We start from the raw sequence: 16,917 nt of genomic DNA, 5'->3' as shown, positions 1-16,917 counted from the left end.
TTTATGTAGGTGAAATTGCTGTGTTTGTGTGGTTGAGAGGCCCAATCAGACATAAAAATGTGCGTTTAGGAATATATCTATATTCCTGTGGTCCAGATCTAAAAGTGAGTAAATAATCAGACTCTAACAAACCTCAGCCTCTCCACTCTGACTCTAAACGATAATTAGTATTATAGTATTAATACAATAACACGTGATAAAGAGGAATCATGTCTTCATCAGAGATGTGTCTCTTGATATGTGGCCCTGAGCTGTGATAAACTGCGTGCTGACACTGATCCTCCTCCTGTGACTCCTCTCTGTCTCTGAGAGCGTCACGGTTAGATGAACTCAGTGAATCTGGGCCTGACTCATTTCACTCCTCATGTGTCACTCTGACTGATGTCTCACTTCCTCACACAGGTGTCTCAGTAGGTGGTAACTGTACAGAGCTTTAGGTGCTTCTGATAAATTGTACTGTCACTTTGAATTTAACCCTTTGATGTGTCATCACTATCCATAACTTCATCACACACACACGCGTGCGCACGCACACACATAAAGTGGTTATGTAGGTCATCTTGAAGATGGAGTCACACACCATCTGAGCCAAACAAACTGACACACATATGAGCAGGTTTATGCAATGCCATAAACCTGCTCTATCTTCTTGCCCCCCCTGGCATCATTGTGGCCCCGCCCCCCTCTGATCTGGCAGCCTATCCTCTCACAGATGGTTTGAGTGTTCGCCACCACCTGCTTTGTTTTTTCCTACAGCCTGATGCCAAAACCAGCACCAACACACCTGACTGATAACAGCCAATGAGAAGAAAGTAAATCTAACTGTCCAATAAGAGAGCTCTCTGAGGAGACTAAACCCCGCCCCCTCAGCCTTGGCAAGGGCTTAGACCAGAATGAGACCCAGCGGTGGTCTCATGACAGGACGAAGCCATGAAACACACTCTTCTCTGAAACCTGATCTCATTTTGTTTATTTATTTATAAACAAACAAACAAATACTCTCATATAAAACCCAATCTGATTTTTTTATTTTTTTAAAAAACAAACTAACAAACAGACACACACACCAATAGCTCCTCTGATTCAGCAACTTCATCTCCGCAGCATGATAACTGACGCACATTTTAGTCTGTGCCCTATGTGTTTCTGTGTTGATGTGTATGTCTGGTGGGTTTGTGTGTGTGTGTGTGTGTGTGCCAGAGGATCAGGACAGTGCGTACCGTTTGCTTTGTCCACGAAGGCCCCCTGTGGTGAGTCAGGAACTCCTCTCCAAACTTTGATGGGTTTGGGGTATCCAGGGTCCATCGTCTTCATCTCCTCGTTGTAACGCCAGTACCTGCACAGGTCAGAGAGGTGAACAGAAAGAAGACAGACGCTGAGTGTGTGAGGAAACATAAGGAGAAATGTTTGATGTTTAAGTCTGCAGGATGCAGACTTTTCTTATAATTTAACAAAGCGTTTAAATGTTGATTAAATCAGACAACTTGTACAACACAAGATCAGCAGGTGGCGCTGAACCAAGACAAATCCCAGGAAAAGAGTCATTTGAGATACTTACAGCTTCAGTATCTGACTTTTAAAGCTTTTATGGAGTCTCTTGTTTTCTTACACACCTGTCCCCCTTAAAGATGTACAGTAACTCTTACCTGTCACCTTTGAAGAAATAGGTCTTGGCCACGTCCTCCCACCACAGAGCTGTCTCGATGCTCTGAGGAGGCATGCCGAGTCCAAACTGGGAGATGTCCTTTGGGTACCCCGGCTGCAGCACGGTGTCCTTAAACACCCAGAACTGTTTCCCTGCACATCAGGAGGAAGAGGAGGAGATACATGAAAGGATGAAGGATGAGTGGATAGGCCTGCAGGAGCAGATTAAGCAGAACAGGGCCAAGCTGAGGATAACCTGCTGCCCTGTGAGTCTAATGTTGGTGTTCACTGAGCGACAGGACGCAGATATGCTGAGGTATTCTCCCCCTCCTGTCCGGAAACACACCACAGAGTCAGATTACTCTGCTTCAAACAGGCTCCACACACTGACTTAACACCTGTTCATCCACAGAGTGAGAGTTACAACCTTTAGAGAGTGTGTTTGTCAGAGCCGTATACACTCTGATACACCTCACAATTTACAGTTCAAATACCCTTTACTGATCTCAGGCTGCTGTCTCTAAAAACCTAATTTCTGCTTCTGACATCAACACTTCACTTCATCTGCTGTCTCTGAAGAAATCACAAAGCACACTTGAATGCAGGAAGCCTCATCCACTTTTGCTGTCCGACAAAGTTGTGTTTCTCAGCTTCAGATGACAAATGAGGAAATATAGTTGTATTATTTGGATACAGAGCAAGATTCTTCTGTTTGGTGAGTTTTGTGTTGATTACACCCTTATAAGAAGATTCACCAATCAGTGATGTCACAGTTTGAGTAAATCTCGTGTCCATCTCATATAAATGCCCTGTGACATTTTGAACAAGATGGTCAGAGCAGTCTGCAGTCTCATCCCGGGATAACTCAAACACACCCTTACTTTCCAGTCTGAAATTCTGCACGTTTTCATATTGACATTAATCGTTTAAACTCCATATTTAAGCATTACACCTCATTAAAAAAAGCAGTATGTTCAAGTCTGAGCCCCTGTGGATGTGTGCAGTTTGCTCCTGTGCTTCCTGTGACGTTTTACAGGTTAACACAGTGGTGACACAGCTTGACCTCAGGAAGTGATGTCATCACCAGGGTGGAGGTTCAAGGCATCAGAGGAGGAAGAGGGTGGAGGACTAGTGTGTTAGCAGAAAGAGAACAAAGAGGAGGAGGAATGACGAAGGCTGAGAGGAAACACACAGGAGGTCAGACATCCTTTGCTGACTCACCTCACTTACTGTTTTATTCATTCAGGTTAATAATTTCACCGATTTGTCAGAAGTCGACAGCAGTTAACTGTAATTACTGGAATCATGAACGAGGGTCAGATATGTTTCAGAAGTCTGAGGACAGGCGGAGGGATCAGACCCTCGGGAAGAGCAGACAGAGCGAACGTTTGGATGATTAAGTTTCCTGTAACATGAATAAATCCAGCAAAATCAGCTTCAACACAACCTGAAGCCTTTGTATAACACAGCATAAAACCCTGACACAAGGAGACTTGACCTCTCACCTTTAAGAGGAGAAGGAGAAGGAAGAGGGGAAGAAAAAAAAGGAGGAGGAGGAGGAGGAAACAGAGCTGGCTGAGTGTGAGCGCTTTCTTTCTGGAGAGGAAATTCCTGTCATTTCACCTCCTTCTCTTACAGCGCTTATTCTGGGTCACACTTCCTCTGCCACACACGCACACACACACCAAACCCCGCCCTGAGATTAAAACAGTCTCTCAGCCCAAAACAAAAAGAGTTTGACTTGATTCAGAAAAAGGAAAACAAAACCTCTCTCTAGATTTCCCTTTAATAAAAAACTCAACACAGAGAGAGAGATAAACACTCAACTGTTTATCTGAACAAAGACTTTATCTTAACAAAACATTGAAGTCTGTTAAAAAATTAAGTGCAGTTCCGTGAGTGTCAACTAGTCTGTTTCCAGCAGTGAGTCAGACCCCATAGAGCCCCATGTTAAAATAAACTGCAGTTCCCTGAGTGTCCACTAGTTTGTCTTCAGCAGCGAGTAATGGTGCGTTTTATTTGTACTCGCCAGTCTGAATCTATGAGTTCGGAGTTTGCCCACTGAAGTCGGAATTTCCAACTGGGAAGTCGGGGCATCCACACACCCCCCCAGTTTACAATCAAAGGTGGCCGCCCCAGGTGTAAACAGTATTAAAGCCCCTCATATATTCCGTTTATTTAAGAATTTCTGACTAGTGTTTGTTGCAATGAATCAGCCATATACATAGGGTTATTTTATGTTTAATAACAAAAATATTGCTGTTATGGCAAGTTTTTCCGACTTAGCAACTGGAACGCTTTTAACTCGGAGATGACGTCATTCCCACTCCCCACTCCCCAGTTGCGATGTAAATGGAACACAGCATCAGTCCCCTTAGAGCCCCATGTTAAAACAAACTGCAGTTCCCTTAGTGTCCACTAGTCTGTTTCCAGCAGTGAGTTATGGTGTGTTCCATTTGTACTCAGAAGTCGGAATTTATAAGTTCCGAGTGGGAAATTTCAACTGGAACACCCACTAAAGTCAGAATTTCCTACTGGGAAGTCAGGGGATCCACACAACCACCCAGTTTACAATCAAAGATGGCCGCCCCAGGTGTAAACAGTATTAAAGCACCTGATATATTCCGTTTGTTTTAGAATTTCTGACTAGTGTTTTTTTTGCAATAAATCAGCTGTATACATAGGATTTTTCTATGTTGATATACAGAAATATTGCTGCTATGGCAAATTTATGCGACTTGGCAACTGGAATACTTTAAACTCAGAGATGACGTCATTCCCACTTCCCAGCTGCGATGTAAATGGAGCACAGCATCAGTCCCCTTAGTTAAAACAAACTGCAGTTCCCTGAGTGTCCACTAGAGTCTGTCACCAGCAGAAGTAAACATGGTGCCAAAGCAGTCTGTCTCTACAGCTGATTGCTTTCTTCATGCTGTCAGCGCTCTGTGAACATCAGAGTGGAGCTCCTCCATCTTTAGATCCTTTCAGAAGCTGCTGGTAAGACTCAGATTTTGTGTTTGGTCTCTGCGACCGACTTTCCTCCTCATCTTTATTCAAACAGAGACAGATGGAGCAAAGTCTTCTGGGAAATCAGCTGTGCATGGTGAAATAAAACGTGTCACTCTGTGAGAGGGGATATTATAAATCTGAGTCCTCCTGCTCTCAGACAGAGAGGGAGAGGAGGGTGGAGTGTGTGGACGTGTCGTCTTTATTTCCAGGAATTGTTTGGAGTCTAAAAAAGAAATAAAGAATTGTAATTTGTGTCTCAGCAGACTCTCAGTTTACCCATGTCTCCCTTCATTCACATCCCTCCTTCTCCTCCTCCCTCTTCTCCTCTCCTCCCTCTTCAGTGATTGAAACAGCCCTGCCACGTCTGTCTGCCTGTCTCTGCGCTGGGATTGGCTGTTCAGACATAATTACCTTTGAATCTGTTTAAAGCTCAGTCTGGGTTTGACACGAGGACAAATCTCCTCAGAAAGCCTCAAATCTAAATCTGACGGCTCAGAGCAGAAAATCTCCATCACAGAGAGTCTGACGTGTGGAGATGAAGATTTAAACACATTAAAGGCTGTAGCCTGATGTTACTCAGAGTGTAAAAATCTGACAGATTATTCTGGATTTACTCACACACTCAGCGTAAACACAGCACTAATCTCACACAGACAGAGCTAAAACCTGTCAGATATCACACACACACAGCTAGCACACACATATCTCAGGTAAAACACCAGCTAACCTTTGAAGAAGACAAACTTCCCCTCGCTGTTCTCGTAGACAGCGTCAATCTTTGGAGGCAGACCTCTCCAGAACACACTGATAAGCATTGGGTACCCAGGCATCACAGCGTTATCTCTGACCCTCCAGAACCAGTGATCCTAAAACAGAGAGAAAGAGAAACACACACACACACAGAGGTTAACACAGTGTCCTTCTCAAACACACCCTGACTCAACTCTAAAGCTCTAACAGGGAGAGATTCAGGAACAGACCAGCACTCATACTGTCCCCTTATTGAACAGACCAGAGGAAAACTGTCCTCTGGTCCAATGAATCCAAATCTGACATTCTTTTTGGAAACCATGGATGGTGTGTCCTTTGCTCACAATTCAAAACCAGCATCCCTGATGGTTTGGGGATCATAAAAGTCCTTTAGGGTTTAATCCTGGCAGACTGTATTCCAGGGAAATCTGACCAAATCCATTTCCCTTTTTCCAGTAAAGTTAATGACAGGAAACGGAGGGAATCACCCCTCTACAGTAGTTATGCAGAAACGTTGATGCAGGCTGTGCTGCTGCACTGTTGACAGGGTGACATAGGCTCGCTTACACAGCAGTAGCTACAAGCTACCTAGCTCAGCTGATGCTGTCTGTGGCGAGCTTTGCCTGGGAGCATTTTCCGAGACTTGAGAATGTACTCAGTCATGACATGTTTGCAATGGTTCCATTCAAATGTTTTGTAATTTTCAATGAATTCTCATTTCCTTCATTGTATCTTAACTTCTAAACTTTTTACATGCAGAGAAGCAACTGGTTAGAGCCACACAGCCACTCCTATCTCAGATGGTTTCACTGGCCGGCACAAACATGAAAAAGGTCTATAACCAAAATGTTGCATTAAAGTTTTATCTCTCTGGTAGTTGGCCAGTGTGTGAGATTTTTCTTTTTCTGGTAAATTCAGACTTTTTTGTCTTCGTCCAACGCACCTGCCTGAGGATTAGATGTGGGAAGATCTGTCCTGTTTCAAAGACTTGAGAATGAAAGAGCTAAGTGCATGGTGTGTGATGGGTCCTCAAGGGGTCAACAAGTGGATTTTGAAGACATTAACAATCTTAGCATCAGAAAGTTCCCAAAGAAAGTCCATTGAGTGGACTTTTGTTTAAAATACCAGTTTAAGGAACCATTGAATGGTTAGTTCATCATATATTTTTAGTTTAAAAAGCATAGTTTTGTACAATGTTGGTTTAATTGGGGTTACTTTATGCTGCTTATAGCTTTTCAGAAGACAAGTCACAGACAAACCACTTAGCATTTCATAATAAGCATTGCAATAGATGTTATGCATTGCAACAGACAGCCTGTGTTGATGGACAGAGACTGTGTTGTTTCCCCCCGATAATGATAAAAATAACACACAAAACTGTCATTTTGGGTCAATTGGTCAATTGGCTTAGCTGCAAAAACAAACTAACAGAAAATACTATTTCCAAGGGGAATTGGTCGTCTTTTCCCAGATGTGATCCATTGAATTTTCTGGGAAATATTAAACTGTAGAGTCCATGGCATGGGGAACTTACACATCTGTGGAGGCTCTATTTATGCTGAACAACAGGAGCAACACATGCTGCCATCCAGACAATGACTTTTTCAGGGAAGACCATCCGTACTTCAGATATTTGAGCATTATGAAGAGTTAAAAATGAGACAAAAGAGACCCTGAACTGTTGAGCAGCTAGATCCTCATCAGGCAAGAATGGGACATTTCATTCTGCAACTGGTCTCCTGGGTTAAAAAAAAACTCTGTTAAAGAAAAGCTGATTACACACATTAAACATGTCCCTGAACTGTCTGAAATGTGCTACTGCTGATTTGTTTTCATCAAACAATAACAGTTTATCATCTGAACCCTAACACCTGATATCTGAGTGCTGAAACAGGGACTTCTGCCTCCAGCTGCTGCTGAGATGACTGTGGTTCTCTGTTGGAGTGATGAGAGAGTTACAGCGAACACAGACAATGAAGAACAAACCTGGAGCAAGATTCAGAAACAGAGAGAAGGCCAACAGCTCCAACACGCTCTGATTTCATCCTCAGGGACTCAGGAGAAGAGCCAACTGCGAGGTGTGACAGTTTGATACTGGACCAAACTCAACCACAGGAGGAGGAAGAGGAGAGAGGATGAAAAGAGGGAGACCCAGCTGTGAAAGTCATCAGAGCTCAGAGAGAGATGTCCCACCTCATGGCCAAGACCCCTCCCTCTCCTCCATCATCTCCTCCCTCTCCTCCTCCTCTGTATATTCCATGTTTCAGCATTTCTCCTGCTCAGTAATTGAAAACAGATCAGGCTGTGAAATCTGAGTGTTTCTGACTCTCAGAGAATATTGGGCTTACTCTGAATCAAAGTTGTGAGCAGCAGACTGAACTCAAACAGAGAGGTCTGAACCTGCTGCGTCTCTGCTGAGAGTAAAATATGTTTCCTTATCGTACTGATTGTGGGCTGAAGCTAACATCCTAACTGTGTTTGAATCCATCCAGAAAACACAATGGATCATTCTCAGACACAGAGGAGAGAGTTAAACTGTAGAAACCTCCCTACATAATCTCCCTCTACTCCACCTGTGGGCCTCGGGGCTGCTGGGAGCTCTTTTAATGACTTGGCATCGGCTTGACTCGACTAAACTCGGCTCTCCCAAAACAATCAGGAGAGAAGCCAGAGAAAGATCTACATCAGGAGGTAATGGAGCAGACCATCAGCCAGAGAGAGGAACACACCTCAGCATGTATCCACACAGACACACACATGCATGAGCACACTCTCAGAGCTGTAAGAAGGCTTCTGTGAGGGCGAAGAAATATGAGGACCACCTGACAGACAGAGCTCAGGGCAAACTGTGAAGCTGTTCCAGGTGGTCCTGATGAGATTGATCTCATAAAATCTCAGAATCAATGACGAGACAAAGGAGGAACCACAGCCGCCTGAAGTTTGGGCAGTGTCAGAGAGGACATGCAGACTCTGTCCACACCACAGACTTATTCCTCACAGAGATGCCAGGACACTTTAATTCCAGCCCACAGATATATGAACGCATCCCAGACCCAGCTGGCCTGTTCTCCCTCATTCTCTCTTGACTTCATGAACTCAGACTCCTCAGACAGAGTAAAGGAGCTGAGGCCCGTTTGGGAGAGAGGAGAGAGGAAGGCCAGGTTTGATTCCCCGTCCTCTGAATGTGGGTCAGGTTTCAGTGAAACACCTACACAGGCTGCAGCTTCAGCTCTAAAGTGGAGTAAAGTTCAGAGAGGACGAGGAGGGGTTCCCTGCTGGACCCACAGAGCTCTGAAAGCTTTCTATTTATAACCTCACACAGAAACAGCCTGTGATAGTGCTCTGAGACACAGAGCAGCCCTGACACTGACCAACACACTCTCTCCCTCTGCTGCATGAAGGAGAGATCTATGAGAGGGGCAGAGAAAGACACAGAAAGAAAGGGGGAGGATCTGTGTGTTCACAGATCTTCACTGTCCAAACCCCAGCCTCAGAGTGACCCGACAGAGCTGCTTTTAGACACCACAGCTCTTAAACTGTGCTCTCAAGTCACTCACATCCACAGCTTCCACAGCTGCAGCTCCAAACTGACCCCCCCACACATAAAGTCCCCCTCAGTCCCCCCCCAGGTGTGTGTTTCCACAGACTCACCTTGAAGACGAACATCTCCCTCCTCAGGATGGCCAGCGTGTTGAAGCCGCCCTCGCAGATGTGTGGTTTAGCGTTGGGGTGTGACGGTCTGTCTCCGGGGGGCAGCCTGGGGGGTCGGGTCTGTCTGTCAGGTTTGCGGGGGTCTGAGGGAGGATTGGACCGGGGAGGGGGAGCAGTGGGCAGAGGTTTGGTGGGTTGTGGGAGTTTATCAGGAGGACCTGCAGGAAGACACAGACAAGGGTTTCAGCATTTTCACAAAAACAGAAACTACTGAGGTTGGATGACGATTCGATTCTGCTACAACTTTTGGGGTGCCGATTTGATTTAAATTGCGTTTCTTCGATATTAACAATTTTTGCGATTTTCTAGTTTGCTTTTTTAACACCAGACCATGTGAAAAAGTTAAATGATGATGATAATGTCAATAGACTTTATCAGGAGCCATATTTTCCAATCTAGTTTATAAACAAAGACTGAAATAAAGAATTTGAATTAATTAAAAAAAAACATTTTTGGAGAAAGAATCACGATTTTTATATTGTAAAACAAAACAAAAAAACCCAGTACATTGATTTTCAATTTTTTTCTCCCACCCCCAGCAACTACAGCAGAAAAGATCAGGTTGATCCGATGTGGTCATGTGGTCAAAACTAACCCAGTCTGAAGCTGATACAGAAACTGAGTGAATGATCAGCCAATCAGAAAGCAGGATTGTATGAATACAGGTATAGAGATGAATGAAAGGTGGAGGTGTGGGGTTAGACAGACAGAGAGCTGATCAGAGGATTATCTCCTCCCAGACTGAATCCTCTGAGCTCAGTTACATCACAGCTGACTCTCACTGACTGGACTCCATTAGATCTGTGTCCGTCTACGATCCGCTGAAATCTGGCTCTCTCATCTGTCAACAAACGCCAGCTGATTTTCAGATCCCAGCGTGAAGCAGCACCATCCGACAGCTAAAACCTCTGACCTGCCGACCCAAAGCCCGACCTGACCTTTTGTTGTTAGAGTTCAGAGAAAAACAATCTAGAGGAGCTAAATCTGAAAATCCACAGGGTGTTTTAACATGTTTCAGTGTCTGACTTCCTGCTCGTTGATGCTGACTGAAATCTTGTGTGTCTGCTGAGGAAGATTTTCTGAGTGGATGCACGACACCACCAGGGCTTAAAGTGAAAAATAATCTGGAGCCTGAACATTTTTGGGTGGGGGCGTGGGTACAATCTAGCTAACATCACATTTGCATAGATTAACGTGTGGCTGAGATATGGTGAATGACAAGTCGTGCTCTGCAATGAACGTTGCCACGCATATTCTTAGATCGCAAACCAGGTCAGTCATTGATGCTGGTACCTCAGCGGTGGCTGTTACTCTTGGCTAACGAGGTTGGCTGTGGGGTTGAGAGCGCAGACAGCAGCTCTGAAATGCTCACCAGTTTTTTTGAGCACATGGTACAGAAGCAAGCACCAGGCCCATTCAATATTATTCACCAGCATCTGAAGGGTTTGCCGTCTCTGTTTACATCTTCCAACTAGGGCTGCAGCTATCGAATATTTTAGTATTCGAGTATTCTACTGAAAATCCCATCGATTAATCGAGTCATCGGATAAAATACATTTTTGTTTAGTTAAAGAGCAGTTATTTTTCAAATGAAATTTTTCTCTTTAAGAAATAGAATTTTCTGATACAGCATGTCAATAAGAGCACTTGCTTTGGTAGCTCCAAAATTTGTAAACATACTTTGACACATTTTTTGTGCCTTGTACATCTCATCAAATGTTGCGGACCCAAATGGCACCCGTTTTGTAGAATGACCCATTAGTCTCCAAACTCCAGAAAAGAAACTAGATTTGTTGCTAATTGCTATTTTGTGTAAGAGGTAGCTTGAGGGGTCTGAAAACTCTCTTAATATGGCCTCAGCTCTATTTGAAATACCACTCTTTGATCTTTTTTAAAATTAAACGATTCCTCGAGGCGGAGAAAATTACTGGAGCAATTTTTGTAATTGAGTACCTCGAATCATTCGAGGAATCGTTTCAGCTCTACTTCCAACCATGCCAAGTGGCATTTATTTTTAAGTTCTTTGTTGATAAAGAATCCTTCCCTGGCTTCAAAAATCTGTTCATGGCCCTGACATCGGCGTTCCAAACTCTGTACAAACCACACTAAAACTCTAGTATGGACTCAACTGTATCTGGATCATCTAGTGATCATAGTTTGGTTGAGAGCAATATCTGTGTTCTCACTCATGCCATTGGTAGACGGACTTGTTTGGCAACGCAGTTCTATCTTTTTTTTTCCGAGCCAAACTTTACACACCAGAAATCTGGGACAGTGCTGGAGTACTTTAAACCATGTACCACTGAGCGAAGACAGAACAGACGTGAGGGATACAGGTGTTCATGCTTCCTCTCTCTGAATGGGCTCATCTCTGAGGTCCTGTCTTAACCAACATGAAAGAGATTTAGCTTTATAGTAACACCAGCAGAACGAGCACCCACAGCCTATCAGTCGCTAAAACTGACACTCACCGTAGATCTTCTGGATCCCCAGCAGGTCGTCCATGGGCAGCTTGAAGTTCTCTGTGTCCATGTACTGATAAAATGGAGCCATGATGGCCGTCGGGTCATTGGAGTGTTCGAGTCCCAGAGCGTGGCCGAGCTCGTGGACTGCCACCAGGAACAGGTCATTACCTGCAAACAGAAATAGAGACAGAGAGAGCAGTGTGTCAGTGCTGAGGCTATCACACAGCTCTGCAGTCATCCACCCACAGCCTGCAGATCCCTGTCAGTCCAGCTCCACCATCTGAGCTGCGCCAGGTCCAAGCTCAGTCTCAGCTCATCAGCCTGCAGTGACAGGAGACGCTGTAAGTCTGATCACTAGGCGTTGTAGAAAAAATCTAAAATCGATGTATCTGGATTTTTTGTTTGACAATATCAAAATCACGATTCTTTGTCATAAAATCTTTTTTTTCTTTATATTCAAATTCTTCATTTCAGTCTTTGTCTACAAACTGGATTGGAAAAAAATATAACTCTTCTTCTGCAGAGGGTGAAATGTTTCTGTCCGACTCACATTATGTGTATTTTATGGGAAAACATGGCTCCTGATACAGTCTGTAGACTAGACATTATTATCATCATTTAACTTTTTCACATAGTCCTGTGTTAAAGAGCAGACAAAAATTGCAAAAATCATAAATATCAAGGAATCGCAATTTAAATTGAATCGGAACCCCAAAAATTGTGATGGAATCAAATCGCGAACATAGCATATCATCCCATAACATCACAGAAGTTACCAATCAGACAGAAACACACTGAAAATGAGGAGGAAGAATAGTGGAAAATATGTTCAGGATTAACATTAGGTCGGTGAGAACCCAAACAGGGAGCTTCTGATCCTCCTCTAAAGGAAACACATCAAACTCCTCCTTCTCTATTCTGAGGAACCCCGGATCAGTCAGTGAGCTGCAGCGTCATTATAAGAGGAGCCGTCTGTCTGCTGGAGGACTCAACATGATTCAAAACAGACTTTAAAACAGGCTCTAAAAACAGACTCTAACTGCTGTAAATATAATTATCTGCTCTCTGCTTTAAAGCTTCTGTCAGCATCAAACATCTGAAGGCTGTAAAAACCGCTCTGGAGACTAAGACTAGGGACTCGTAAAAACTCCTCCTTTTGCTGCTCATCGCCTCTGTCTCACCACACAGCCTCTACAGAGACGACGAGCAGCAGCACAGACAGTGACACACACAAGGAGGAGATCATCAGTTAGAAACCATAGCGTGCTCATAACTCAAAGCTTCTGAGATGGTGCTGTCTGATTATTGACAAAAAAATAAAATCATGACTATGAGAGAGGAGACAAAGCAGGGAGGGAGGAAGAGAGGCTCAGAGGTAACATCGGGGGAGAGTTTACACCAGGTGAGGAGAAGGGGGAGGACAATAGAGAGAGAGGATGAGGAGAAAAAAGACGAGATAATTAAAGGGTTAGGGGAGGACAGGGGAGGTGAAGTGAGGAAAAGGGTTGTTTGGAGGGAAAGAGGATGATGGAGAGAGGAGGAAACATCGAGGCGAGGAAATGATAAGGATTCAGTGTTTTCTGTTTCAGAGGAAGGAGATGATGAATTATACAAGGGTGACCCTTGACCTCTACACACACACACACACACACACACACACACACACGCACCCAAGCACGCACGCACACACACACACACACACACACACACACACACACACACACACACACACACACACACACACATAGTTGTAGCATTGATGCCTCATACATATACCAAACTGTAGTTTTCTAAGACTGTGAACACAGGATCTAGGGCTGAACAATCAATTGAACTGAAACAGAAATTACAATGCAGAATGCATAGGGATGGGAATTGATAAGATTTTTGTCAATACCGATGCCCTTATCGATTCTGCTTATCGATTCTGCTTCTTTATCGATTCCCTTATCAATTCCTGTTGTGAATTTTCTTGGTACAAAAAGTAGCTTTACAGGTTTTCTGTGTCAACAACATTTAATTGAGTTTATACTGTAAGTGAATAAAATGTAAATTGTCCCTGAGTCTGGATATTTCTGGGCATAATTGTACAGAAACTGGTAAAAAATTTCACACAATGTAACGTTGATGTACTGTGTTGTAATATATCAATAAATTGAGTAGGCCATCTGTGTCTTGAAGTGGTTATAACAATGATTTAAGTTTGGAAGCTTTCCATAGTTATGAAGTCAGCCATGAGCCTTTCAATTGCCTGTTAGCTTTTGACATTTGAAATTCTCAGTATTTTTTACAAAGAGTTGATGTGATATGTTTCTGTGATGAAAGTTGAAATACTATTCTGAAGCTGAAGTTATACTGATGCGTGCTAAATGCTAGCATATCAATGCAGTTTCCCGTATGTGTTAGCTTCAAGCTTGTACTATTTTGTTATTTTGGTAAATAAGGTGATTTATACTATTTTGAATGTGAATATGAATCTCCTGAGAGAGAGTAATGTACATTTCTTTACAAAGTCGGTTCTTCAGTAAAACTTCAAGCTGAAAATCCTGAATCAGAGTTTTCTTTGGAAACGTTAACTAACTGCTAAGCTAAGATAGCTGCAGCAGACGACGTAAGGCCCTGCGGCTCCAGCACAATGTAAAGAATTGATAAGGGAATCGTTAAGCACAAAGGCTAACGATATTGATGGATTGAAACATTTCTTATCTATTCTCAACAGGAACCGGTTCCCATCCCAATTTTAAAATCTCCAAGGCTGCAGTAAAAAAAAAATTAAGAAAAAAAAGTGTACACAGACCTAGAGGGAATTAAGTAACTTGTACTTGGTCTCCCTTAAAACCAGCAAAAGTCGATATGTTGATTTTTTTTGGCAAAAAAGGCTTGAAGTGGAATCAATCAGTTAATAATCTGCTGTGATTGCAATAGTTAAATAAAAAATGTTAATTATATCAATTCATGCATCTGTTCATCTAATTTTATAACATGCAGGCTGGGCCTAAAGTAAAGAACTGCCTATTTGTTAACAGGATCCTTTGTCGTGTTGGTCATACTATAGAATGATTTGTTGCTTGTGCTATTGAATAATGCAGAAGAAAAAATGCCCCCCCCCCCCAAAAAAAAAAAAAAAAAAACATTAAAAAAAATTGTATACTAAATCGCAATTGCAATATTGGTCAAAAAAAATCGCAACTAGATTATTTTTCAAAACTGTTCAGTTGTAACTGGATCACAGAACAGAAAAGATCCTTTATTGTGACTATATTTAAGATGACCCACTCTGTTCCTTTTCCTGTGAACCAGATATGATAAATCTGAGCAGGATGAGTTTTAAATCTGTGATTTGTGAGGAATTTATAGTAAAAGGATATCATTTTAATGATCATTTTCTTCCTCTTTATGAGCCCTCTGTACAGAGTTAGGTTTAGTCACCAGAATTAAACTTGGATGTCACATGACTTAAAGTCTTTTGAGTCCCACTGAACTCCTTGACACCAAATGGTTAATATAGTTATTTTTGATTTTCTAAAGCACAACAGGTACAGAAAGAATCACCACAAGGACCAACATCTGACTGTTCACACAACAGGAGGCAAATTTCATGAGAATAATTTTATCAGGGATAAGGTATTTACTCTTTGATCATTCATTAGAGGAGGTGTGTGTAAGTGTGTTTGCAGTCTGTTCCATCTATTTAACATTCTCATTGTGCTCAGCCTGGTCGTCAGAAAACGCTGAGCTGTTCTTTTAGGAAGGTTCCTGGAAAACGTTCCAGACTCTTGTGCAGAGAGAGGAAACACTAACAGGTGTTAACGCTCTGAAAACATTCCTCACAAAGAGCAGTCAGCACCTCTCTGAGCAGCAGGTCTGTGTGCCCAACCTTTCCATGAAATGTTACCCCACAAAAATGACAGAGCAATAACCCACTGCCTCCCTGCCTTAAATTCCTCACACCTCGCTGCACACAGGATCAATTCAAACTGTGACACTTTGTGCAGGTTAACCCCAGTGTACAGAGTTTTTGTTTCCAACTGTTGTTAACTTACTGGTGCATTTGGTAATAAAACTTTGTTGCACTGACTTTCTGAATTGTAGCAACGCAGTGCTTGAAGTTAAATAGTAAAATACCAGAAAAGGGCATGAACACATGAATAGCACAAATATAAAGCTATAGACAAGTGTTATTGAACAATGGCTAAATAAAATAAAAAACAAAATATTTACATGGAATATAAGTATCAATGAGTTAAAAATATAAGAAGCGGTGATTAAGTTGAATTGCTGTACTTCAGTGGTAGTTTTTGATATAAATGGATAATACATGAAAACATTTCTCTTAACAGAACAAAAAGCAGTTGAAATGCAGAAGCACGTTCAATTAGTTTCCTTATATAGCACACAGCATCCAAAATCCAAGTTACTGTTCATGTAGAATGTGGAGTTGATCGGATGGGAAGAAGAAAAAAAGAAATGTCCAGTAGCTCTGAGGAGTATGGTGGATGTGATAGGCTGTGAGGAGTAGAAGGAAATGCATGTTTGTGTTAGTGACAGATTCAGTATGAAGTGTATATGGGGGGGATAAGGTTCACAGCAGTCCATGTACATGTGCATATGTGTGTGTGTGTGCAGTTAACAGTCTTCATACAGCCATTTGCTGCATCTTCCCCTGATCTCTTCTCTCAGATAAGATGACTGACATCCGACACCTTCACTGACGCATGACAACACACCTGGTACCTCTGAGGCTGAGGTGACTGTGTGTGAGGCTCTACCAAGTTGATCTTTACAGCAGAAACAACATGTTAACAGTCTGGCACCATAAATTATTTCACTCAACTCAGCTCAATTTTCTATCAGCACACGATGTATGACTGAAGATTCGTGTCCTCACTGCATGTTTTTGGAGTTATCAAACTTGTTGGTTTTGCCCATTTAAGGCCATGGCAGGTTGACTGAAAGGTGGGTAACTTGAGGCTTAAGGCCCGCCTCTTTGTCTCATTCTAACTTGAACATAGCATTACCAATACAGCCCCTGACAATGATAGTCTTAACAACTCTGTATTAGAAACAAATGGGTGATGTCACAGAGACCACAGCCTTGTTTTTATACACACTCTGGTGTGTGTTTTGTCACTGTATCAGTTCATGCTGAGTTCAGGTCAGAGTCAGCAAGATGCTGACCTCAGGGTGCCCTGGTCCTGTCTCTGTGAGTTTCAACGCTCTGAGGAACTGTGCTGTTATTCATCCTCTCTGCTTCCATCCCTTCGTTCTGTCTGCACACATACACATAGTCTGGAAACAAATAGCTGATGAGGCAACACACAAACAACAGACTGACCTG

At 42.7% G+C, this 16,917-nt stretch overlaps 1 protein-coding gene across 2 annotated transcripts in view; it reads right to left on the bottom strand.

Moving 5' to 3' along the window:
• Positions 1–16,917, bottom strand: part of mmp16a (matrix metallopeptidase 16a (membrane-inserted)) — a 33,611-nt gene that overhangs the window by 3,032 nt on the left and 13,662 nt on the right. For both annotated transcript variants that reach the window (XM_074693305.1, XM_074693306.1), the window contains 5 exons: positions 11,586–11,747; positions 9,055–9,272; positions 5,381–5,519; positions 1,647–1,797; positions 1,221–1,336 (listed from right to left, as the gene is read on the bottom strand). In XM_074693305.1, the coding sequence (XP_074549406.1) occupies positions 1,221–1,336; positions 1,647–1,797; positions 5,381–5,519; positions 9,055–9,272; positions 11,586–11,747 (786 nt within the window). The remainder of the gene's footprint in view (positions 1–1,220; positions 1,337–1,646; positions 1,798–5,380; positions 5,520–9,054; positions 9,273–11,585; positions 11,748–16,917) is intronic.

This window comes from Halichoeres trimaculatus, unplaced genomic scaffold (genome assembly GCF_033239565.1).
Source record: "Halichoeres trimaculatus isolate MK-OKI-2021-1 unplaced genomic scaffold, fHalTri1.1 fHalTri1_scaffold_18, whole genome shotgun sequence".
NCBI classification, from domain to species: domain Eukaryota; kingdom Metazoa; phylum Chordata; class Actinopteri; order Labriformes; family Labridae; genus Halichoeres; species Halichoeres trimaculatus.
The sequence above is the reverse complement of the archived record's forward strand: the minus strand, read 5'-3'. Positions and strand labels throughout refer to the sequence as shown.